Source organism: Phacochoerus africanus, chromosome 8, assembly GCF_016906955.1.
Source record: "Phacochoerus africanus isolate WHEZ1 chromosome 8, ROS_Pafr_v1, whole genome shotgun sequence".
NCBI lineage: Eukaryota > Metazoa > Chordata > Mammalia > Artiodactyla > Suidae > Phacochoerus > Phacochoerus africanus.
In genome coordinates this window covers 70,971,748-70,995,471 of record NC_062551.1, presented here as the reverse complement: position 1 = coordinate 70,995,471, position 23,724 = coordinate 70,971,748, and the positions used below count along the sequence as shown (strand labels likewise).

Here is a 23,724-nt window from a genome sequence, read left to right as displayed (position 1 = left end):
TGCTGCTGGCCTGTCGTTAAGGCTCCGTACAGACCTCAGAAGCAGCCATGGCTAATTCTCCAGAAAAAATATGCCGTAATTTATACCTCTTAGCGAGGGATTGTTCCATTTCATTATTGCTTACATAGCTGCTTCTCCCCTGCCATCTTTGCCCTGCCAATATAAAAAGTGTTTCCGTTACTCTCTGTGGTCTTGGAAGGGTGCTTTGTTAACCTCCTAGCCATATATAAAGCATGGACTTAATCAGCTTAGCACTGACTTCCTGGAAGGTCAGGAAGTTCTGGGTCCATATATTGGATGAGGAGCCTTTATTAGTCTCGTAAGTCACTCACTCAGGTTTGCCTTAATCAGGAGCCCAGTGTGGTAGAGTCAAGGAAATTGACTGCTTCACAGGCTTTTGCTTCACACAAGGGCTGGTTAGTAAACTGGACTAGAACCTTTACGGGAAGATTTTGCTGCCTTGAGCACGTATCTGTTTGTTTTTTGGTGTTTTTGTTTGTTTGTTTGTGTTTTGTCTTTCTGCCTTTTCTAGGGCCACTCCCGTGGCATATGGAGGTTCCCAGGCTAGGGGTCCAATTGGAGCTGTAGCCGGCCGGCCTAACCACAGCCACAGCAACACGGGATCCGAGCCGTGTCTGCAACCTACACCACAGCTCACGGCAACGCCGGATCCTTAACCCACTGAGCAAGGGCAGGGACCGAACTCGCAACCTCATGTTTCCTAGTCGGATTCGTTAACCACTGAGCCACGACGGGAACTCCTTGAGCACGTATCTGTAACTAGACTAAGAAAGCATCTCCAGATGGCAAAGCGGAAAGGACTGTGTCCCATCTGCCTTTATCACAACCCTCGCTTCCAGCGGGAAGAAAGTCAGCAGAGAGGGCACTTAATGGAGTCCAGCAGACAGAGATGGCCTGTCCTCTGATAGCCATGGAGCTTAAACCATAGTAATTGAAACAAGGCTTCCACAAACATCTGGTATTCAGGTGATTTTGTCCCCAGTGGCCCAGAGTGCCAACCTTCAATGAAAAGTTCCCTCGTCTCCAGGTTCTAAAGATGACCATTAGCTCCAGGATTATTGCTAAACCCAGGGTGGATTTTCTGTTATATTTCGGTAGCTGAATCATATTAAGCCTGACAACGGTTTGCTTTCTCTTGGCAGAGCCTGCGCTTTCTCAGCACAATTTATGTAACAGCAATCTCGTTAGAATTTTGTGTGATTCATTGCTTCAGCCTTATAGTTTCTGCAGTCTATTGCAATTCACAATATCCTGGCCCCTACCTGACCTGCTCCATATGCCGCTGCCTCTACTTTCTGCTGGGTCGTACTGAGTGTGTGCCATGCGTGAGTCACGGGCCTTTTCTTCTTTTGCACTCGGTATGGAAATTCAAAATGGGAAGCTTACCAGTGGTACTTTGTAATTTCAGAGTTCTAAATTTTATGGGCTTTGCAGTCCCTCTTTCCTCTCTAAATTTTCTCTTTCATATTTAGGCCTAGTAGAGGCCCGGTTCTAAGGGAGCTCGGAGAATGAAGGTTAGGTGCTTTCACTGCCCCCCGCCCCCCGCCCCATGCACAGACATCCAGGAAAGAGCTGTTGGGGCAGCAGAGCTAGGACAGGGCAGCAGAGGGGACCAGCTCTGCTGAAAACAAGCGAGGGGAAGTAGGCATGAGTTAAAACTGAGATGACCTCCTTACAGAGGTTCAAGAAGAAAAGGCCCTTTCAGAGAGCTTAGCAGAGGAGCTGGAGTGTATGTGCTGCTCAGACAGCAGTTTCATTTAAAGGAGAAGGAGGGTGATGGCGAAAGCTAAGGTGGGCCCTGTGTTATATCATACAAGTTCCACTGCAGAATCGTGTTTCTGGTAAAGAGATCCCTGGAGAGCTGCTCCCCTGGCCTGGTAGAGAAATTGCCATTTACCAAGCTGGTAATGAGGACACCCAGAAGACAGACCGAGGTGGAGGCAGATGGAGGGCAGACTGAGCCATAAAACAGGCCCCAGGCCACGCAGAGGGCCCTGGTCTGCAGCCTCCAGGCTGCAGCCTCTCTCACTCACGTGGCCGACCCTGAATGCCGGCGTGGCACGCCATCTGCCTGCCGGGTAATGGAATCCATGCTTTGGCCCCTGCCGCTGGTAAAGCTGCCAGGCGCTAAGCAGGCGGGAACATTGGATGGGAGAGTCTAGGAGAGGGAGGAAGGTTTTTCCAAAGAATTTTAAGTGGTAATTTTATATTGTATTTTAAATTATTATTTCCTGAAAGTTTAAAAATGCATTAGGAAATGCAGAGAATCAAGAGCTTTTACAAAGTGAGTTGTTTTCCTCCTGCAAAAGTGTAGACGTGCCTGGCCTCACCAGGACAGCAGCTACCATCCAGGCCCCGAGGCCCACCGTCCCACTCCAGCAGCCCAAGGCCTCGGCGTCACGAAGGGAGCTCAGGTCGGCTGCCTCCTGTCTCCGATGATTTCCACTGTCCCGGCCCCACCACATCCTGGGGGACAGCACGGCCGGACATCGGCTCTCAGATTATCCCAGGGTCATTCTGTCACTGCGCCAAGGAACCAGCACTCCCACTGTCACCAGACGTACCTCCTGATGTTCCCGAGTTCTTGCAGTCACGCCGTGAAGGGTGAAATGTCACCCACACCGCACACGCAAGAGAGCGAGGATGTGGGTTCTGACACGCCCCTGTGTTCTCTGCCTCATGACACTCCTCTCTCCGTTTGGCAGGAGATCCAGGCTACCTGGTACGAGAAACTGCATGAGTGGGAGGATGCTCTGGTGGCCTACGACAAGAAGATGGACACCAACAAGGACGACCCGGAGCTGATGCTGGGCCGCATGCGCTGCCTCGAGGCCTTGGGGGAATGGTGAGCTGCGGCCCCGCGATGGCCCCGCGATGGCCCCGCGATGGCCGAGGGGCCCCCGGAGGCCTCATCTCTCTGATCTCTGCATTCGAAAGACGCTCCCAAGCGGGGCTCTTGCCAAGGACTCTCACTTTTGTTTCACTTGGTGTTTTCCCAGGAGTCGTCTGTCACTTAGTGTTTTTCTCTCTCTGTTCTCAGTGCTACATAGAAAATCTCTCTTTCTCTCTCTTTTTTTTTTTAACTTAAACTCCATAACGCTCCAGGACAGGACAGCCGTGCTGTACTCTGGGATCCGCCCTCCTCCCTCTGCCTCTTGACCTTGGCTGACTGAGGAAGACCTCGTCTCTTCCTCTGCCGCCCGGGTCCTTTTTTTCCTTTGCTTTGTCACCTCTTGCTAATGATTTTAGGAAAGGACAGATGACTGTTCTCTTCAGGTGCTGCATCTTTACTGAGTGCTTGCTACGTGCTCAGCACTAAGCCAGGCTCCAGAGATTAAAAAGACACAGAAAGCAAGGCCTCCTCCATTGTGAGGCTGATGAGAGCAGCACATTGCAGGCAGTTACTGAGCCTGCAGGACAGCATCTAAGCAGACGGCCCTGAAAGGCCCAAGGAGGGAGTGGGATGATCTTGCAGTTGACCCTGGAGGAAGGCTGAGGGCAGGGGACAGGGAAGGGGAATCAGGAGAGGAGGGGGTGTCCCAGGTAGAAGCGACAGCAATGCCTGAGTGACAGCACTCGCCTGGGTCTCGTCTGGGGAGTTTTCAGGGGGTGTTGATGGAAGAATGGTCCCCATTCTGTTTTCTTTTTCTTTCTTTCTTTTTTTCTTTTTTTGGGGGGTGGGGTGGGGGTTACACTCGTGGCATATGGAAGTTCCTGGGCTAGGGGCTGAATCAGAGCTGCAGCTGCCAGCCTACTCCACAGCCACAGCAATGTGGGATCTGAGCTGCATCAGTGACCTGCACTGTAGCTCACAGCAATGCCAGATCCTTAACTCACCGAGCAAGGCCAGGGATCAAACCCACATCTTCATGGATCCTAGTCGGGTTCTTTCCCCACTAAGCCACAACTCCCCCATTCTGTTTTCTAGCATCGAGTGCAATTTTTTTTTTTTTTGTAATAAATGGCTGTGGTGTAGGACAGCAGCTGCAGCTCTAGACCCCTAGCCTTGGGAACCTCCATATGCCTCGGGTGTGGCCCTAAAAAAGCAAAAAAAAAAAAAAGGAAAGAAAAGAAATTATTACTCTATTCCTAAGAAGGAAGATGTTGTAATTGAAATGAAAATTTAATGTCAGTGAATTTAGCTTAGGCATTGGATCACATATATAGATAGATAATAGTCTAAAATTATTTGAAATTGGTTTGTCTGATTTAACCATCATTAGGGACATTCAGGTGTTATTATTTATGTACAAAAGGTATCTGGAACGGCTCTATCCAGTGTGGTAGCCGCTAGCCATGTGTGGCTCTTTCAGAATTAAGTACAGTTAATAATTCGGTTGCACAAACCTCATTTCAAGTACTCAGTTGCTGCATGTGGCTAGTGGCCACCACATAGAGCAGTGCAGACAACCAGAGGTTTCCATCACGGTAGAAAGCCCTGTTAGTCTGTAGTGATTTAAAGCAAAGGAAAGTGTGTTAAGATTAGCCACATTATTTCCAAAACAGGCTTTTCTCTATTTTCAGATTAATGGTCATACAACTGTATGTGATTAAGAGGAATATTTAAAAAGCAAAGTGTAACATCCTTGAAATTCAAAATTCAACCCTGACTGATTCCCAAAATGCTAGTGTCTCCCCATTACTGTGGAATTTGCATGTAAATGTCCCAGCCTTTCATGTGGTGACTCCAGCCCATGTCCTCAGCCCATTTCTCGGAGAAGTCTGCCTATAAGCTGAGCTCTGGTCAAATTATTTGCTCCTCTCCAAACCCCACAGGATTATTTTTCTCTGCATCTTTCCTTCGGTGGGTGTCCTTAATTGCCCACTTCTTCTTCTGCTTTTAAAATTCTTTGCATCGTTCCAGGTCCACCTGAACTGTCTCTTCCTCCTTGAACCTTTCCTGCCCTGGCCCCTTTCGTAATTGGAGACAGCCTGTCCTTAGGTGGGTTAAGTGGGGAAGGCTTGGATGTGTTAGGAGAGACTTCAGATGCGACCTTGCCTAATCCACTGTGTGACAGGAAGCTGAGGCTCCTAGAAGCCGACAGCCTGCCCCCCTGACCCCCAGAGGTCCCCCAGGAGCCGAGGGACTCGGGTCTCCTGACGTTGCAGCACCCGGTGGTGTCCCCTCTGAGCTCTTGGAGTTACTCCAGTTTCATAATCACCTATAAAGTGTAAGTGGCTCGTGGTGCTGACCAAGGAGTGTAAGAAAGCAGCAGACTAAACGAGGTTTTCAAAAGAGATGAAAGAAGCAGAATTCTTCTCCTGATCATATGCAGGTTTTTTTATATGCTGTATTCAGTCAGTTCTATTTAGAGCACAATTTTAAAATTGCTTTTGCTTTGAGTGAATATCCTGAACATGCCTGAGGCAGAAGTTTACTAGAGGTGGCATCAGGAATGGTCCAGGGTTCCCAGTGAGCTGAGCCCCTGCATCTTTCCCTGTGCTCACCGCCTCCAGGAAGCTAACTCCGAGAGAGACAGCCGGCCCCAGTCCCAGGACGCACTCAGCCACAGCCGCAGCCTCCCACGCGGTTCCCTGCAGCCTCTGGGTCCTGAGAACAGACTCCTCCTTGAGTGAGATCATAGACAGCCAAGGACAGTCAAGGACAAATCAAAGAACAGTCCCCAAGCTTTTTGCTGCCCCCGAGGTGAGAAAGTCCCAGTCTTGGAGGGCAGACCCTTCCCCAGCCCTCCCTGGTGTCAGGGAGCAGCATCACAAAACACCCTCGTGTTGGTCCCACAGACAGCCTCACATTTGTTATTGATTTGATTTTGTTATTGATTGTTTTGATTTGATTGAGGGATTTTGTCCTCTCCCCTGCCTTTGAGAGTTAGGGCTCAGTATGTTCTGTGTTCGACTTTGTAACACATCTTTGTGGGAGCGGAGCCACACCTCTGCGTGTACCGACCAGGTTCTGACAGCTGTTGACACAGCCACGGCTTGAAGGTGGCGCCTGTGTCCACTGTCGGGGCCGCCTTTCCAGGCTGCTGACCCTGCACTGCTCTCTGCTTTCTCGCTGGAGGTAACGGTTCATGGCGTTTTGTACTGAACTTGCTCCCTGCCTTGAGATGAAAAGCAAAACTAGATCCCAGACCCGCAGCGCAGAAATGAGTGGTCCTGACAGAACAGTAGAGATTGCTCCAGTTTGCACTCTGGAGTTGGACGGGACATAGGAGGTCATGTCGCCTTTCCCCTACCTCCAGGCGGGACCCCCACAAAAATGTGCTGCCCAGAGGAGCTGCTTTGTGCTCTGAGCCAGAGACTCTCAAACTGTGGCCCCTGGACCCTGTGTCAGTGTCACCCCGAAACCTGTTAGAAAGGCCCAGTTCAGAGCCCAGTTCAGACCTCTGGGTGTGGCCCCAAAGTCTGTGTGATAGAGCCTCCAGGGGACTGTGATGCAAATGACAACTCAAGAGCCACTGCTCTGCACTGCCCTCTGGACAGGAGCCAGTAGTGAAGGTTCCAGGAAACCAACCCTGTGATTCATCCAGCTTCTCTCACTGAGCTTCAGTACATGCATAGGGCGGGATGGCTGCTCGTTTCCTCTTCCTCTTTATTCTCTTGGCTGTGGATAGAGCTCGAGGGCTTGCGACCCTGGCTGTCTTGATTGGGTGCCAGAGAGACAGTGAAAGGTAATGACTGCCATGTCAGATGCTGGGTAAGGGCCCCGAGCAGTCCGCCTAGGTGTGGTCACCAGTCAGCTTCTCAGGGAGTGCAGCCCAGATCCCTCCTGCAGTGAGAGACTTCAGCATCTTCATCCCCCTCCCGCCCCCCAGGTCACCTTCGAGTGCCGTGCAGCTCACGTCCCACGAGGCTTCTGAGCTGGGCCACTTGGAACTTGGACCTTCTCTTGATTCCACTCCCAATACCAAAAGCTAAAACATCCCGTGGCATCGCGTTCAGAAAGCAGGAAAGGTTAAGGAGTCTCACGGCTAAGTCTCGAAGCCTACGTGAAGGCAGGGGCTGGCGTTTGCACAGTAGCAGAGTGTGTCTCCTCTCCCTACGAAGTGCAGCAGGGGAGGGAGGGCAGCCGTTTTCACAGCCATCAGGATGTCTCTTCTCCGGGGCTTCCTCTCTGTCTGCCAGAGTCTGTTGAGCCCCATTCATCTCTCAGCATCTCGTGATCGTGGCCACACGCGCGGCAGCTGTGCAGTGTCCCGAGAGGAAGCGGCATCCAGACGTCGGGTCGCCGTGACCACTGCAGGGCCTTCTTCCCTCTGCGCAGATGGGTTTCATTTGGGTTTCAGTTCAGATCGGCAGCCACGTGGATGATACTTTGAAGAGCCGGTTGTCCCTATAGCTTTGAGCCCCCAGTGACTGTCCAGATGTGTCTCTTCCGATGGCTTTCTCTGTGGGCCTGCCAAAGAAAAGAGCCCAGAGCTCCCTGGCATAGAGGAGGGAAGTTATTTAATATGTATGAAGGGGGCCAGGTGTTCAGGGCATTTCACATCCCGTGGAGCCGGGCGCCATCCCAGCCTTTGGTAAACTCACTCTCAGACAAACTAGGGGCGCCCAAGCCACAGAAACAGAGCTTGCCGGGCACTCTCGGTTGCATCACCCAGTCAAAAGCACTCTTCCTTGAAAGGCTCCCAGTCCACGTCAGGCCCCTGTCGTCCAGTCCCTCAGCTAACCAAGGGGCCAGAGAGAGAGGTGGGCAGGCCGTGGCTGTGAATTTGGGCAACCGTACCATGTAATCCTTTTCCTCCAGGGGGCAGCTGCACCAGCAGTGCTGTGAGAAGTGGACCCTGGTGAATGACGAGACCCAAGCCAAGATGGCCCGGATGGCTGCTGCGGCTGCCTGGGGTCTCGGTAAGGCTCCCTCGGGGGCACCCCGCTCAGGCGGCGCCGTGAGGCCTGGGACCTGCAGGCAGAGGGCTGGTCTGTGGACACATAAGCTGTTCACGCCCACTTGTGCCTCTTCCGCCTGTCCTTTCTGCCTCAGGATCTGGACTGGCGTGTTAGACGTGGGTAGAAGGGGCTCTTGACAGGGAGCCGAGGAGAACGGTGAGCGGGCCTCACATCCGAGACCCGCAGTGAAGGGGGGTTCTGGCTCCATCCCCGCTGGCCTTTCCCCCTCGTTCTGCTTTGCATTTTTCAGTCTGCCTTGGGATCCAGTGTGCTCTCGGGCCCTCCACCAACATGTCTTTATCCCAAGCGGGAATAAAGTGAAGAGACAGCTGTCTTCTTTTTTCCCTCAACAGAATGTTCCCAACAAATATAAAAGCAAAGAGAGGAGCATAACAAAGCCCCGTGAGCCCGGCACCTTGTCCAGTAATTACAGACCTCTTGGCGCATTTGTTTGCTCTGCTCCCTTCCTTGCCATCCAGCACTGGCCCTGTCCTCCCACTCCCCGAGGGTTTAAACAGACACTTCCCGCGCAGATTACCAGTGTCTGTTCCCGAGACGTCCCGGGCGGGGGGTGACAGGGTTGTCCCGGGTGAAAGGGGCACCTGCGGAGCCCGGAGGCCATTACGTAAGCCCACCCCCACCGGACCCTCTGGAGCCTCTGAGCTTGTGTCTTTCCTGTCCCTAAGCGCTGAGCTGGATCCAGAACATTTTTCAAAAGCAAATTGCTTCCTGAGGAGTCGTCATCTGTTCCTTGCTTTTGCCCAGAGGTAGAGAGAATGGATGGACTGGTGGTCTGGCCCGAAAGGCAGGAAAAGGGCTTATAAAATTGGCGGCCCTGCAGTTTGCAGCTCATGAGGCTGGTATCCTTTCTGCCGATGGTCTTGGGAAGCCTGGCCCTTGATACCTACTCACCCCACCAGGGAAAGAGAACCTCTCAGTTCCCGTCATGGCTTAGTGGTTAATGAATCTGACTAGGAACCGTGAAGTTGCGAGTTCGATCCCTGGCCTTGCTCAGTGGGTTATGGATCCGGCATTGCTGTGAGCTGTGATGTAGGTCCTAGATGCAGATCAGATCTGGCATTTCTGTGGCTGTGGTGTAGGCCAGCAGCTACAGCTCTGATTAGACTCCTAGCCTGGAAACCTCCATATGCTGCGGGAGTGGCCCTGGAAAAGACAAAAAACAAAAACAAAAACAAAAGGAAAGAGAACCTCTTTTCCCAGATGCCGCCGTCTCCTCAGCCTGCCGCCACGGGAGACCGCTGTGCTATGACCCGACCCACCTTTCTTTTCTAATAGAGCCACTTAAATATTTACCTCCTCCCTCCCGAGGCAAAGGTACTGCCAGAGCGAGGCGAGCAGACTGTTTGTCTCATCCTGTTCCCTGTGGATAATGGCCATTTTAAGTTGTTTAGGGGGAAATGTAACTTCCAAGATACAATGAACTGTGAGATGCTCCACTGGGGGGGGAGAAAGCCCCTCCATCCTATCTAGAGAACCCTGGGCGAGTTCTCTAGGTCAGTGACGTGCTGCCTCACACCCTTCTGACTCATGGCCTGGCACACATGCCTTCTGCCACCTTTCCTGGCGCTCCTAGGGGCAGCCGGGGAGGCCTGTGCTGGGGAGACAGATAGGGCTTTGTTAGATGGCTTGTTGGGCCTCACAGAGCATAGAAGGTCTCTGCAGGACTCCGATGCCTCAGGCTCAGGTTCGTGTTACCTGAACCCCAAGCTAAGCACAGGTCTCTTTGAGCTGCTGACTTTAGCCCGCGTGCTCACCGCCCTCCTGCTTTTCTCTCTCTCTCTCTGTGCATGTGTGTGTGTGCGTGTGTGCAGGTCAGTGGGACAGCATGGAGGAGTACACCTGTATGATCCCTCGGGACACCCACGATGGGGCGTTTTATAGAGCCGTGCTGGCCCTGCATCAGGACCTCTTCTCCTTGGCCCAACAGGTAAAAACCTATGTGTACCCGACCATCTAGCAAAGAAAAGGTAACCCCGTGAGCCCTGTCAGCTCCCAGGTGCCAGGACCGGTGTGAATAGGCTGTTGTAGCTCAGCAGCCAGTGTGTGGCTCTGTGAGCTCGTTAGACTGGCCTTGGAGCAGAAGACTCAGAATTGTGACTCCCCACACATCAGTCAGGGCCGCTTTCTGCTCTGAGAGGGACACATATCTTCCGGAGGCTCGCATCTAGATGGCTTTTAGAGTGGGCTTTTGGGATAGCCTTGCCTCATCCCTGCCGTCTTGCTTTCGCAGTCCTTGTAGCAGAGAGAAGCTGTCTCCCCAAAGGAGGATTCAGAGGGCCGCGGTCCCCGCTCCGCAGCAGAATCAGTCCCGAGGTTCTGGCTGTGCGGGCGTGTCCCACGCTGTTACCTTCTAGGCCAGCTTGCACTTTGTTTGGAAGCCCTGTGCTGACTTGCAGACTAAAATAAGGAGGTCATCACGTCCACCTTGTCAGGCACCAGCCTGTCTTGGGCGAGGGGCTTGGCTAAGGGCCCGGAGCACGATGGGACGGGGACGTGGTTCATCAGTCTTAAGAGCTGAATGAAAAGGAAAAGCTCCGCAGGCGGGGTTTCCATCGACGAAGCAGAGCAGACAAGCTGCAGTCCCGTGGGCCCCGCGCTCTGATTTACACGACGAGAACCGAGCCCTGGGCCATTCACGTCACAGTCGCAAAGGCTGCCACTCTCGGAGAGTGTCCCTCTGCCAGTCTCAGAGGTGCTCCCTCATGAGGACGAGGTGCTTGAAAGCCGGAGGGGGCCATCTGGGCCATCTGAGGGTCCGTATGGTCCGTTGTCACCAGCCTGCCCCGCGAGGGGACGAGGAAGGTGGATCCACAGCTGTCCTTGTGCCGCCGGCCCGGCCGTCGTTTCTAAGCACACATTTCCTTCCTCCGTTAACCCAGGATCTAAGGTGTTAGGCTTCTGGCTGCCATGCACCACTGTCCTTTCTGAGAAGTTCCAGAATGCTCTTCTCGAGCCTTTCAGGTCTGGGAAAAGGTTTCTCCCCTTCTTCGACGAACCTTCTCTTCCTCACTGGGATTTAAGCGGGGTGGGCAACGTCCGCAGCTGCCTGTGAAGCCCGAAAGTCACTTCCCTCCCTCCCTCGCCCCCGCCCCCAGGTCCACAGCTCAATTCCAAGGCTTCTCTTTTTCTCTTCTAGTGCATCGACAAAGCCCGGGACCTGCTGGACGCCGAGCTGACTGCGATGGCAGGAGAGAGCTACAGCCGGGCCTACGGGGTGAGTGCGGGCCGCCCGCACTGTGCCGGGCCAGGCTGGAGGCGCGCTTCCAATCTTTTTTTCAGAGTGGGCTCGAGGGGACACCCAGGCTGCCGAGAGCATGCCTGGGGACCAGAAGGAGTGATTGAAATGAAGCCTGGCTCTGGGCTTGTTCGTGCTGTGGGTATTAAGTTGGAATGTGCTTTGCTTCCATCAGGCCATGGTCTCTTGCCACATGCTCTCCGAGCTGGAGGAGGTTATCCAGTACAAACTTGTCCCCGAGCGACGAGAGATCATCCGCCAGATCTGGTGGGAGAGACTGCAGGTGAGCTCGGCAGAGCCCTGGTTAGTACCCGCCTTCCTTCCACTGCTCAGCGTACGCTTCCAGCCTCCACAGAGGCTCATCTGCATTCGAAGCAGAACATCCAAAGGCTTCTCACCCGAGCCTTCAGCTGTACAAGATTACCGCTTTCCGAGCCGCCTTTCACCCTTCTTTAGGCCTAAAAGAAAAATGTCTTTAGGAGTTCCTGTTGTGGTGCAGTGGTGAACGAATCCGACTAGGAACCATGAGGTTGCGGGTTCGATCCCTGGCCTTGCTCAGTGGGTTAAGGATACGGCGTTGCCGTGAGCTGTGGTGAGCTGTGGTGTAGGTCACAGATACAGCTCGGATCCTGCATTGCTGTGGCTCTGGCGTAGGCTGGCAGCTACAGCTCCGATTAGACCCCTAGCCTGGAAACCTCCATATGCTGAGGGAGCGGCCCTAGAAAGGCCAAAAAAAAATAAATTAAAAAATAAATAAAAAAGAAAGAAAGAAAATGTCTTTAGTAAGTGACAATATGGCCAGCCAGCTGGGCATCTTGACCTCAAAAGCAGTGGTTCTCAACTTTAGCTACACAATAGAAGGACTTGGGGAGATTTTTAAAATCCAGATACCCAGGCCACTTCCCAGACCAAATAAACAAAATTTCTGGGGATAGACCCGGATCCGTATCTTTTCAGCCTGCCCAGACAGTTCCAGGATGTGGCCGATGCCGAGAACCACAGCCCTCAAGGCACTTGCTGGCCACCTGCGTCCAGCCCTTTAAGGGGGGCCGCTGGATGTTTTCATTTACCAACCCCTGCCGTTTACAGGCAGTTCCTCGGGTCATAGTCATCCCAGAGTCTCTATGCCAACTTTTTTCCCACTGAAGTTTCTCCTCATCGAGAAACTTTTCCAGATCCTTCATCAGTATTTTCATTGTACATTCTGATCATTTTAGCATGAGGAGCTGTCAATTCCAGATCTGGGAGTCAGGAGTCTTAAGTGTTCTTGGAAAGGACTGTTCTCCCATTCCTGGAGTCGGGGGGGGGGGGGGGGGAGGCGGTTTCGTTGACAATGGCTTCATTTGTCCCCCTCCTTGTCATAATCAGCCTTCTCAATTCTAAGCTGTTTCCTCTTGATCCCACTCAATTCCAAATTCTATCCCCCGACCAGTAGAGGTTTGTGCTTCCAGCCTTGCAGTAGGCTGTGACAGCCTTTTGACTCTAAGTTGCATTCCTATCTACAAAGTTCCGGGCACATTCCTCTGGAAAGAAACAGTGCAGGGCAAAGGATCACCTAAGAATACAGTCGTTTATGCTCTGAAGTGAGCACATGCAGTTCCTTCCCATGTTTTATTAGCAATTCTGAAATGCCCAGTGAATGTTTTGATGGAAAGTTGTCTACTGGACACCAGAAAAGAATTCCACAAGGCCAGCATTGCCTACTGAATGGGTCCACACCCTGGTTTTTTAAGTGCTTGTAGTGGAGTGAAGATTTCCAAATCAGGCACCTGATGGATCTCCTGCCATTCTTACACATGGAACTTTGTCCAGATAGAGACTTGGAAAGGGGCGGATCAAAGGAGTCTCAGAACAGAAAGACCCGTGTTTGACTTTACTGTGTCCAGGATACCCTCATCATCTGAAGCCTTCGTGACTTTCCCATCCTGAGACAGCAAGGTGCTTTCTGGTTTACAGGGGCCAAACGATTTCAGCATCTGGAAAAAACTAGCAGATGATGAGAAGCCACCAAAACAATCCCTCAGTGTACTTTTTTCTGTTTTTCTAACTGTCCAAATCACCACTGTCACACTGAAGGGGATGAAAAATTACGGTCCAAGGCCTAAATACGCAGCGTTAACTTTGTGGTAGAGATTTGGCTCTTGGGGCTGGCTTGCTGTCAAAACACTCAACCCGCTGCCCGCGGCTGGAAGACTGCCGTCTGTGGTCAGCCGAACCGAACAACCCAGCCAGCGTCCCCTGCAGGGTGGTTTGAGAGGTCAGCCTTACTTGCATCGGGTCTTTTCTTGCTCTGGGTTCTTTATTCCGGCTCAGACTGCGTCCTGTCATGTTTAAAAGCCTGCAACCACCGTTGCTAGTCTTTCAGACTTGTCTCCATGGAGGGCTGCTTGTTTGGAAATCACTGATGGAGGGATGGATCTCAGAACCCTTCTCCCTGCTGTGTTGTCTCTGAGTCTGACTGCTCAGGAAGGTGGAGGAAGAGAGGCCCACCCTGCTCTCAACGATCTCTTGATGTAAAATTAGATTTCCGCTTTGAAAATGATTGATTCACTCTTTTTTTCTCCCGGCCTGGGATTTAAACCCACACCATAACAGCCACCCAAGCCACTACAGGGACAATGCCAGATCCTTAATCCACTGAGCCACCAAGAAACTCCAAGTCACTCTCTTTTTAATTTTTAAAAATTTATATGCATTAGCGAGTTCCCGTTGTGGCTCAGTGGTTCAAGAACCTGACATAGTGTCTGTGAGGATGCAGGTACAATCCCTGGCCTCGTTCAGTGGGCTAAGAATCCCGTGTTGCCACAAGCTACAGCATGGACCTGCAGCTGCAGCTCTGATTCAACCCTTAGCCCGGTAATTTCCGTATGCCACACGTTGCAGCCGTAAAAAAAAAAAAAAAAAATTGATGTGGGTGAAGGAGTGAGGCCCTTCCCCTTCTGTATGCATTTTTTTTTTCCGTCTCTCTTTTTAGGGCCGTACCCATGGTACATAAAGGTTCCCAGGCTCAGGGTTGAATCAGAGCTATAGCCACCAGCCTACACCACAGCCACAGCAATGCCAGATCCGAGTCACGTCTGCGACCTACACCACAGTTCACAGGAATGCTGGATCCTTAACCAACTGAGCAAGGCCAGGGATCAAACCCGTGTCCTCAAGGATCCTAGTCAGGTTTGTTACCGCTGAGCCACAATGGGGACTCCAAGGTGATACTATTTTTTATCTCATCTTACAGATCAGTCACAGAGAGGTTGGGTAACTTGTCCAGAGTCGCATAGTCAGTGGCTGGGCCAGGATTCGGGCTCCAGAGTCCTTACTCTACTGCTTCTTGAATTTTGAGAAGCTCCCAAGAGGCATTACACTCACAATACCCTACCATTGAGAAAGAGGAGATTCTAAAAAGGAATCTCTGGAGTTCCCGTTGTGGCTCAGTGGTTAACGAATCCGACTAGGAACCATGAGGTTGCGGGTTTGATCCCTGGCCTCGCTCAGGGGGTTAAGGATCTGGCGTTGCTGTGAGCTGTGGTGTAGGTCACAGACGCAGCTCAGATCCCACATTGCTGTGGGCTCTGGCATAGGCTGGCAGCTACAGCTCTGATTCGACCCTTAGCCTGGGAACCTCCATGTGCCACGGGAGTGGCCCTAGAAAAGGCAAAAAGACAAAAAAAAAACTTTAAAAAAAAAAAGGAATCTCTTTCTTGTTTCAGGGTGGGTCTCACTGCCGGGTGGGAGGGGGGTGCCGTCTCAGCGGGCCCGTCTGACGTTTGCCCTGCACATCCCAGGGCTGCCAGCGGATCGTGGAGGACTGGCAGAGGATCCTCATGGTGCGCTCGCTGGTGGTCAGCCCTCACGAGGACATGAGGACGTGGCTCAAGTACGCGAGCCTGTGCGGCAAGAGCGGCAGGCTGGTGAGTGCGGCACCGCCCCCTTCCCCCCGCCCCGCACGGGTGGGCGGGGGCCGGGCCGAGGAGGGAGGGAGCGAGCGAGCGGTGCTCCCGGTGCCCCCGGGCCAGTTCGGTGTGGAACCGGTGTCCTCTCTTGTCTTGAAGGCTCTTGCTCACAAGACCTTGGTGCTGCTCCTGGGAGTGGATCCGTCTCGGCAGCTCGACCACCCTCTGCCCACAGGCCACCCCCAGGTGACCTACGCCTACATGAAGAACATGTGGAAGAGCACCCGCAAGGTCCGTGCCCCACCCGGCCGGGGACCCGGCTGCCGCTCGGCCCCGGGCAGCAGCCCCCCCCCTGACCACCGTGTCGGCCGCCGCTCCCGTCGGGAGGCTGCTGGGCGCCGTTGCACAACGTGCATCCTGTGTGAGGAAATGCACGTGTACCGCTGATCAAACCGAGGGGTGTAATCCCAGCTCGAATTGTTCGCAGCTAGAATGTGCTGAAATACGGGGAAAAAGCACAATTTCTGGCGGGGGGGGGGGGGTTACCCCTAGGAGAAATACCCCGAAAAAATAGCAGATTTGTGAAAACAGACCGGAACTTGCCAAAGACCCACTTGGTTTTTCAGACTCCTCGTCTCCCCACCTATCATCAGTTTCTAATTCAGAAGCAGCAACACCCAGAGCGTGATGCTGAAACCGGTAGGGAAAGTCATCTTGAAGCCAGTGGAGAATTCCTCTGACTTTATTTACAGACAGGTCCTTGGGAAATAGATGTGGCTTCTGGTGTTTTTTTTTTTTTTCCCAAACAACCTCCCCCGGTGATGGTGATAGTTAGCAAAAACGCAGGCTCTCAAGGCAAAAACAGCCCCTGCTTTGGCTCCCCCATCACCCTCCTTACAAACAGGAGGGAGTCCCAGCCCTCCCCTCCCCGCATTGTCCCCACGGTGTCCCTAAGATGGAAGAAGTGCTGAGCAGCCACTGGGGAAGCTGTGAGAAGGTAGCTGTTCTGTCTCTGCCACAGGTGTACCCAGGAGCTCCTTGGACCGTGTCTAGAAGTTGACCTCTTTTGTGGGTGGTGGACCCTGTGCCTCTGGAGGCCACCCAGGGTGGGAGCCACCGCCCGCGTCCAGGCACTGGGTCTTTGGGGTGATCACAAGTGGTGGCCCGGTGTCCTTCTCCAAGCGTGCGGTGTGGGGGCTGGTTTTCTTTTGTTGTTGTGGCGAGGGTGTTCTGTTTAGTCTCTGTGAGCCTCCCAGGCCAGAGCACTTCAGATTCAGAGCCTGACCTTCCTCCAGGCAAATGAGAAAAACAGAAGGTGCTGGATCTGAATATAGTCTGCTTTCCTTCCTATGCGTAGCCTCCAAGTCTTTGAGTAGTTTGCCGAAGGCAGGCGGAACCAGTGTTTTGGCTCATGTCTCAACCAAGGAATGGCTTCTTTCAACATAGGGGACCACAGCCCGACTTCTCCGCGGAGTTGACCTCTTCTTAGGAGCCCAAATTCCGGACGGAGACCATCAAACCACATGGATTAAAGATTTAGAAACCTGCTTAAAATTAAGTGCTCTGCCCAGAGCTGGAGATGCCACATAAGAGTTCAGGAGCTGCTCCAAGAAAACTGACCACTTAATAATATCTGCGCTATTGAACAAGTCACTTTACTTCTCTGACCTTTTCTTTTTTCCTGTGTCAATAAGGCTGTACTCTTGCCTCGCCTGAAGCAGATGGAAAGCAGTGGGGAAAGCAGACTTTGTTGTGCGGGAAGGCATCAAGTAATAGGTGTATGTCCAGTGTTTTTCTAGAGGAGACAGTTTACAGGGTGCAGAGACAGGCTGGTTCCTTCTGTGAAAGTTCACTCAGCTGAGAACCGCACAGGTGTCCGCATCCAGAGTTCTCTGTGCAGTGCACACTTGGGGCCTGAAAGAAGCCCCTCCTCCAAGCAGGTGGTCCTGCATCTGTAAGAGAAAAAGAATCATTTCACTTCCTGCGGACGGAGAAAAGAATTCTGTTTGTTTTGGCTGCACTTGTGGCATATGGAAGTTCTCGGGCCAGGGATTGACCCTCACCACAGGAGTGTCTGTTGTGGCTCAGCAGCAACAAACCCAACTAGTACCCATAAGGATGCAAGTTCAATCCCTGGCCTCTCTCAGGGGATTAAGTATCCAGCCTTGCCATGAGCTGTGGTGTAGATTTCAGACACAGCTCGGATCCTGTGTTGCTGTGACTGGCACGGGCGGGCAGCTGCAGCTCCCATTCGACCCCTAGCGGGAGTTTCCATATGCCACACACGTGGCCCTAGAGGGAAAAAAAAAGAACCCACACCATAGCAGTGACAATGCTAGATCCTTAACCAGCTGTGCCACAAGGGAACTCCAAGAAAAGAGTGTTTGGGTTTTTTTGGTGGGTTTTGTCTTTTTTTTTTTTTTTTTTTTTTTTGCTTTTTAGGCCCGTACCTACAGCACATGGAGTTTCCCAGTCTAGGGGTCAAATTGGAGCTGTAGCTGCTGGCCTGCACCACGGCCACAGCAACACCGGATCCATAACCCACTGAGCAAGGTCAGGGAATCAAACCCAAGTCCTCCCAGATCTAGTTAGGTTCATTTCCACAAAGCCATGACAGGAACTCCAGAATTTTTGTTTGTTTGTTTGTTTTGTCTTTTTGCCTTTTCTAGGGCCGCTCCCGCGGCATATGGAGATTCCCAGGCTAGGGGTCTAATAGGAGCCGTAGCCACCGGCCTACACCAGAGCCACAGCAATGTGGGATCCGAGCTGTGTCTGCAACCTACACCACAGCAACGCCGGATCCAACGCCGGATCCTTAACCCACTGAGCAAGGCAACCTCATGGTTCCTAGTCAGATTCATTAACCACTGAACCACGACGGGAACTCCCAGAATGTTTTTTTTTAAGTAAGACATTTTCAGTCACTTAAACACAAGTTGCCTCCATGCCCCAGAGCAGAAGGATATTAGAGTCCCCCATGCCGAATAAAGGGACTAAACCTCATGCTGGGCTCCAAACCCAAACTAACACTCAGCCTAGGAGTTCCCGTTGTGGCTCAGCGGAAATGAATCTGAATAGTCAGCATGAGGACACAGGTTTGATCCTTGGCCTCTCTCAGTGGGTCGAGGATCTGGCATTGCTGTGGCTGTGGTATAGGCCAGCACTATAGCTCTGATTTGACCCCTATCCTGGGCACCTCCATATGCCGCAGGTGCAGCCCTAAAAAGACAAAAAACGAAACAAAACCCAGCTTACCCAGTCTTGGCAGTTTATTTTTTGTTCAGTGTCTTATTGAGTCTCCCGAAGAGGGTGTAAACCCTGGTCTGGACTGTCAGTGACACAGCCCGTGGGCTCTGAAAAGCACCTGGCGTCAGGATGCCTCGCCGGGTCTCACCAGCTTTCTGAACACGCTCACCACACAGAGTCGTTACCCACCTTTCTCATGGTTAATCATTTTAGGACTCCTTCCGTATTCTTTTTTCTCTTCTTAATCAGATTTGAGTCTGGTCAGTGCAGTTCCCATAGAAGAAAAGCTAAAAGAGTCCTTATCCCATCCCAGGTGCGGGAGCTAATGTAGCTCATCTTTCAAAGTCAGGGGCGAGGAGTGGAGCTCGGAGGGCCGACGCCTGAGAGAGACAGGTGTCTCGTTAACAGTTAGAACCTCTGTGGGACTGCCCTGTCCTCACACAGGGATTAGGTGCTGGTAAATTGCCCGTTCCATCGTTCTGCCTCTGATTAAGCCCTCGCTTGATGCCACTTAGTTAATTCCTTACATATTAAAAGTATCTGGGAGTTCCCTAGTGGCCTATTAGTTAAGGACTAGATGTTGTCACCGCTGTGGCTCAGGTTCGATACTTAACCTGGGAACTTCAGCATACCTCAGGTTCAGCCAAAAAGGAAAAAAAAATGTCGGATTCAGTCCTTCACCTGGGAACTTCTATGTGCCATCGGTGAGGCCATTTTAAAAAAAAAAAGCATCCGAGGTTAGTCCTGGCCCCCAAGCCAAGGAGTTTCATTTTCCTTCAGGGCTATCATCACTGTCATGTTTCTAATTAAAAGAAAACAATTAAACGAAGTTCACTTGTGGCGCAGTCGGTTAGGGATCCAGCACTGTCACTGCACCAGCTCAGGTTGCTGCTGTGGCACAAGTTTGCTCTCTGGCCCAGGAACTTCTGCATGCCATGGGTGCAGCCAAAAAAAAAAAAAAAATAGAAATAGCATAGTGTAAAGAGATATAACTGCTTAATGATGCTCTGAAGATTTTGCTCCTAAGCCACCTTATTCAACTAAATGTTTGCTTGGCTGGTATTTCTCCCCATTCCCCTTGGGTGTACAAGGAGCCTCACCGCGTCTCTGTGTTCTTATTTGGGTTTTTAAATTTTCTTTATTAATTTTTACATTTTTCTCTATTTCATGGCTGATTTAAAACAGTATTAATTTCTGGAGTTCCCGTCGTGGCGCAGTGGTTAATGAATCCGACCAGGAACCATGAGGTTGAGGGTTCGGTCCCTGCCCTTGCTCAGTGGGTTAACGATCCGGCGTTGCCGTGAGCTGTGGTGTAGGTTGCAGACTCGGCTCGGATCCTGCGTTGCTGTGGCTCTGGCGTAGGCCGGTGGCTACAGCTCCGATTCGACCCCTAGCCTGGGAACCTCCATATGCCGCGGGAGCGGCCCAAGAAATATCAAAAAGACCAAAAAAAATAAAAAATAAAAAAAATAAAACAGTATTAATTTCTAACACAGGGCAAAGTGATTCAGCTATGCATATATATATTTTTTTCATATTCTTTTCCATTATGGTTTATGCCAGAATCAGATTTTTTTTTTTTGTCTCTTTTGCCATTTCTTGAGCTGCTCCCACGGCATATAGAGGGTCCCAGGCTAGGGGTCTAATCTGAGCTGTAGCCACCGGCCTACACCAGAGCCACAGCCGCACGGGATCTGAACCGTGTCTGCAACCTACACCACAGCTCACGGCAACGCCGGATCCTTAACCCACTGAGCAAGGCCAGAGATCAAACCTGCAACCTCATGGTTCCTAGTCGGATTCATTAACCACTGCGCCACAACGGGAACTCCTCTTTTTTTCCTTTTTAAGGCCTCATCTGCAGCATATGGAAGTTCCCGGGCTAGGGGTTGAATCAGAGCTGCAGCTGCCGGCTTACGCCAGAGCCACAGCAACACCGAATCCGAGCCACATCTGTGACCTTTCCGGCAGTTTACAGCAATGCAAGATCCTTCACCCACTGAGCAAGACCAGGGATCAAACCTGTGTCTTCACAGACACTGTGTCGGGTTCTTAACCTGCTACGCCACAATGGGAACTCTATCAAATTTTTTAAAACTGCCCCAGGTACCACGGTGTTTTAAACAAACACTGTAGTTTTGCTAGCCTGAAACAATTCCCCATGAGCCCGATTCCCCTAGGACAGTATGTAGACAGTGAAGTAAGCAGTTGTTTCAGTTTGCTTCATATGAATTGTTGTTTGAGGTAGTTGGGCAAGTAGCTTTTCTAAGGCTTATGAACTAGTAATCACTGTTGGCCAAGAAGAGCTAAGACTTGAGGTGAAAGAATAAAGAATCTTCCTGCAAAGCCCAGCCATCTCTCACCATCATGTGCTGGTCCTCTGTCACACAGGGTCCTCGCCCTGTGTTTTAGGGTGTTGTGTTGGGAAGGGGGTTGGCCTATGGACAACGGTTCTTTTCCTCCCCCACAGTTAGGCCAAATGTCAAGTGGCTCCCTGTGCTTTTGTCCTGCTGCAGATCGATGCCTTCCAGCACATGCAGCACTTTGTTCAGACCATGCAGCAGCAAGCCCAACGCGCCATCGCCACCGAGGACCAGCAGCACAAGCAGGAGCTGCACAAGCTCATGGCCCGGTGAGCTTCCCACGCCCAGGGCTGTCGCGCTGCAGCCCTGCCAGAGAGCATCCAAGGCTCCCCGGGCAACGGGTTGCTAAGGTCTCTCTCTGCTTTTCCGGTGGGTGTCCCGGGCAGCTGTCAAATCCTGCTGCTCCAGTCTCTGCCACTGATTCTCCCAGGATCCCACAGCCCTAGAGCACCCCTGTGCTCTTCTCCTGGTATCTGGCATTAGAGGTAGACTTCTGGTTTTCACATGCCAGATATGCACCTAATTTAATGTGTAACTTTAGATAAGGTTACCTAATCCCTGTGTGCCTCAGTTTCCTCATTGTATAAAAAGGGGATAGTGAGAATTCTTTTCCCTGGAGTGGTGTAAGATGGCTTAAGGATTAGTAGAAAGAATACATCAGGCCTTTAGAGCAGTACCTGGAATAAAGTAGCAGTCGGTAAATGGTAGGTGTTAATTTTATCCTATAAGGAATGGGGGAAAAGGGAAAAGTCAGGGAGAAGCTATAGGGCAATCAATAAGAAAGATTACTCTCGGAGTTCCTGCTGTGGCATGGTGGGTTAAGAATGCCTTGTTATCTCTGGCGGTGCGAGTTTGATCCCCAGCCAGATGCAGTGGGTTAAGGATCCAGCATTGCTGCAGCTGTGGCGTAAGTCACAGATGCAGCTCAGATTTGATCTCTGGCCCCGGAACTTCTGTATCCCATCGGTACAGCAAAAAAGAAAAAAAGAAAAAGAAAAATTACTCTTAATAGCTACCACTCACCAAAATGAATCTGGAGGAGACAGGTCCATACAGATCCCCCTGTCCCAGGTACCCAGTTGGTGGCAGCATTGAATGACAGAGGGCTTGTGCCTTAAACATTTCTCCCCAAAGCCTGTCTCCCGTGTGGCTGAGAATTCTGGGGTTCCCTCAATTGATTCCTGAGAGAAGGCGTAGGTATCAGCAACGCTGGCTTTTGCGCTCCCCTGACATAATTCCTTGTTCTCCTGGGGCGGGGTGGCGGGGGGCTCTTCTGAGGAAGGAGCAACATGGGGGCTTGTTTCTCTGTTTCCAGATGTTTCCTGAAACTCGGAGAGTGGCAGCTGAACCTTCAGGGGATCAACGAGAGCACGATCCCTAAAGTCCTGCAGTACTACAGCGCCGCCACAGAGCACGACCGCAGCTGGTACAAGGTAACCCAGAGGTGGAGCTGGCTGGGCTCCCGCCCCAGACACGAAGCCCCCTCAAAGCCCAGCACCTACCAGCCTGCCTGTGCACCCCGTGTGCTCGGGCTTTGCCGCGAAGCCGCGGGGCACTGGTCTGATACCGAGAATTTGCGTCTTTGAGTGGCCAGAGCCAGTGTGTCAGAGGCCCCTTCCAAGTCTGATGGGCACAGAAAAATGGATAGACTCTTGAGGAGGGCTCATTACCCCTGCGTGGGCGCCGGCCTGGGGCTGCTGTTCTCTTGTAGACTCTTAGCCGATTGTTTTCCTGGAGCATCTGGACACCCGGTGAGGCTCTGAAACATCTTCCCTCGGGTCGTCTGTTCCTTCCCAGCTCCCTTCTGATTTCCATCCCTGCCTGCTCCTCATCTGAGAGCTGAACTCTCTGTTTTCATTGGAAAGCTCTGGGTAACATCCTGTTAGGTCGCAGGAAATCTCTCAGGAAGATACACAGAACTGGAAAATGTACGAAGAGGTGACTGGCTGCTAGAGGGTGGTGCTTGGAAGTATGCGTCTGTGGTGAAAGCATCTCCTTTTCATTTTTTCTATCGGGGGGCCTCCTGGTAGTTCTGAGGGGCCTCCTGTTAGTTCATAGCTGCTTAGTATGGCGGATGTCATCCGTCCCTCTGGGATCAAAACCTGCATCTGCAGACCCCAAAAGCATCTGCAGTCACATTCCTATCCTGGCTTCAGCGTGCTTCAGTCCACCGCAAAAATGCTCATCTTGTGAAAGCAGCAATAGTTAGCCTCTCTTCGAACAGCTCCCGTCCGTGGCTGGGAGGCTGTGTCCAGTGAACCCTTGCTTAGTGGGAACTTTTCTGGTTAGAACTATCTCCTAACCAGATCAGTTCTCTTCATTCAGCTTTTCAGAAGGAAACAAAACAAGAAAACACCGGCTCCAGAAATTTTAGTTTTCGTTTTCCCCTAGCACAGGCCCTGTTGGGTTTCTGCTGCCTTCCTCCCATCAGTGGTGTGCTGCAGCCCCGAGCGAGGGCCGGGGCCCTTTCTGTGCGGTTCCCCGTGACCCAGCTCAGTGCCTGGCACACAGTACACATGCAAGAGGTACTTGTTAAATAAATAAAGGTACGGGAGTTACCACCGTGGCGCAACCAGATTGTTGGCGTCTCTAGAGCACCAGATGAGGGTTGGCTCCCTGTCCCTGTGCAGTGGGTTAAGGAGCTGGCATTACCACAACTGCCAGCATAGGTCACAACTGTGGCTCAAATCCGATCCCTGGCCCAGGAACTCCATATGCCACAGGGCAGCCAATAAAGGAGGAAATATATACACATGGGAAAACCAAACCGGGGTCGTTGTAGAATTCTTATTTACCAAATAGAGGTCACTTACGATCACTCTGCTTAGGTGGGAAATGAACAGTCCTATGTTAAAGAAAGATTTTTAGCAAGGGACACGGAGGAATTTACTGATGATGCAGAAAGTCCAGCTGTGAGTGGCCTATTTAATGTCTTACTCTCACTGCAAACTTACAAGGTCCCAAATCTGACTCTTCCTCATGCCCTGTACACCAGGCAGTGCTGTGCCACAGCGTCCCTGCAGCTCAGAACCTCAGAGCTGCGATCCGGGTTAGCCCCAAAGGCTTCTTGTAGCAAACGGTCACTGAGCACTGGCTCTCT

At 51.8% G+C, this 23,724-nt stretch overlaps 1 protein-coding gene across 1 annotated transcript in view; it reads left to right on the top strand.

The window, feature by feature from the left end:
- MTOR (mechanistic target of rapamycin kinase) overlaps positions 1–23,724 on the top strand; it is a 125,666-nt gene that overhangs the window by 78,139 nt on the left and 23,803 nt on the right. The window contains exons 30-38 of the mRNA XM_047791785.1: positions 2,727–2,866; positions 7,730–7,830; positions 9,702–9,817; positions 11,027–11,104; positions 11,301–11,408; positions 14,908–15,033; positions 15,175–15,306; positions 20,778–20,893; positions 21,940–22,057. Of these exons, the coding sequence (XP_047647741.1) occupies positions 2,727–2,866; positions 7,730–7,830; positions 9,702–9,817; positions 11,027–11,104; positions 11,301–11,408; positions 14,908–15,033; positions 15,175–15,306; positions 20,778–20,893; positions 21,940–22,057 (1,035 nt within the window). The remainder of the gene's footprint in view (positions 1–2,726; positions 2,867–7,729; positions 7,831–9,701; positions 9,818–11,026; positions 11,105–11,300; positions 11,409–14,907; positions 15,034–15,174; positions 15,307–20,777; positions 20,894–21,939; positions 22,058–23,724) is intronic.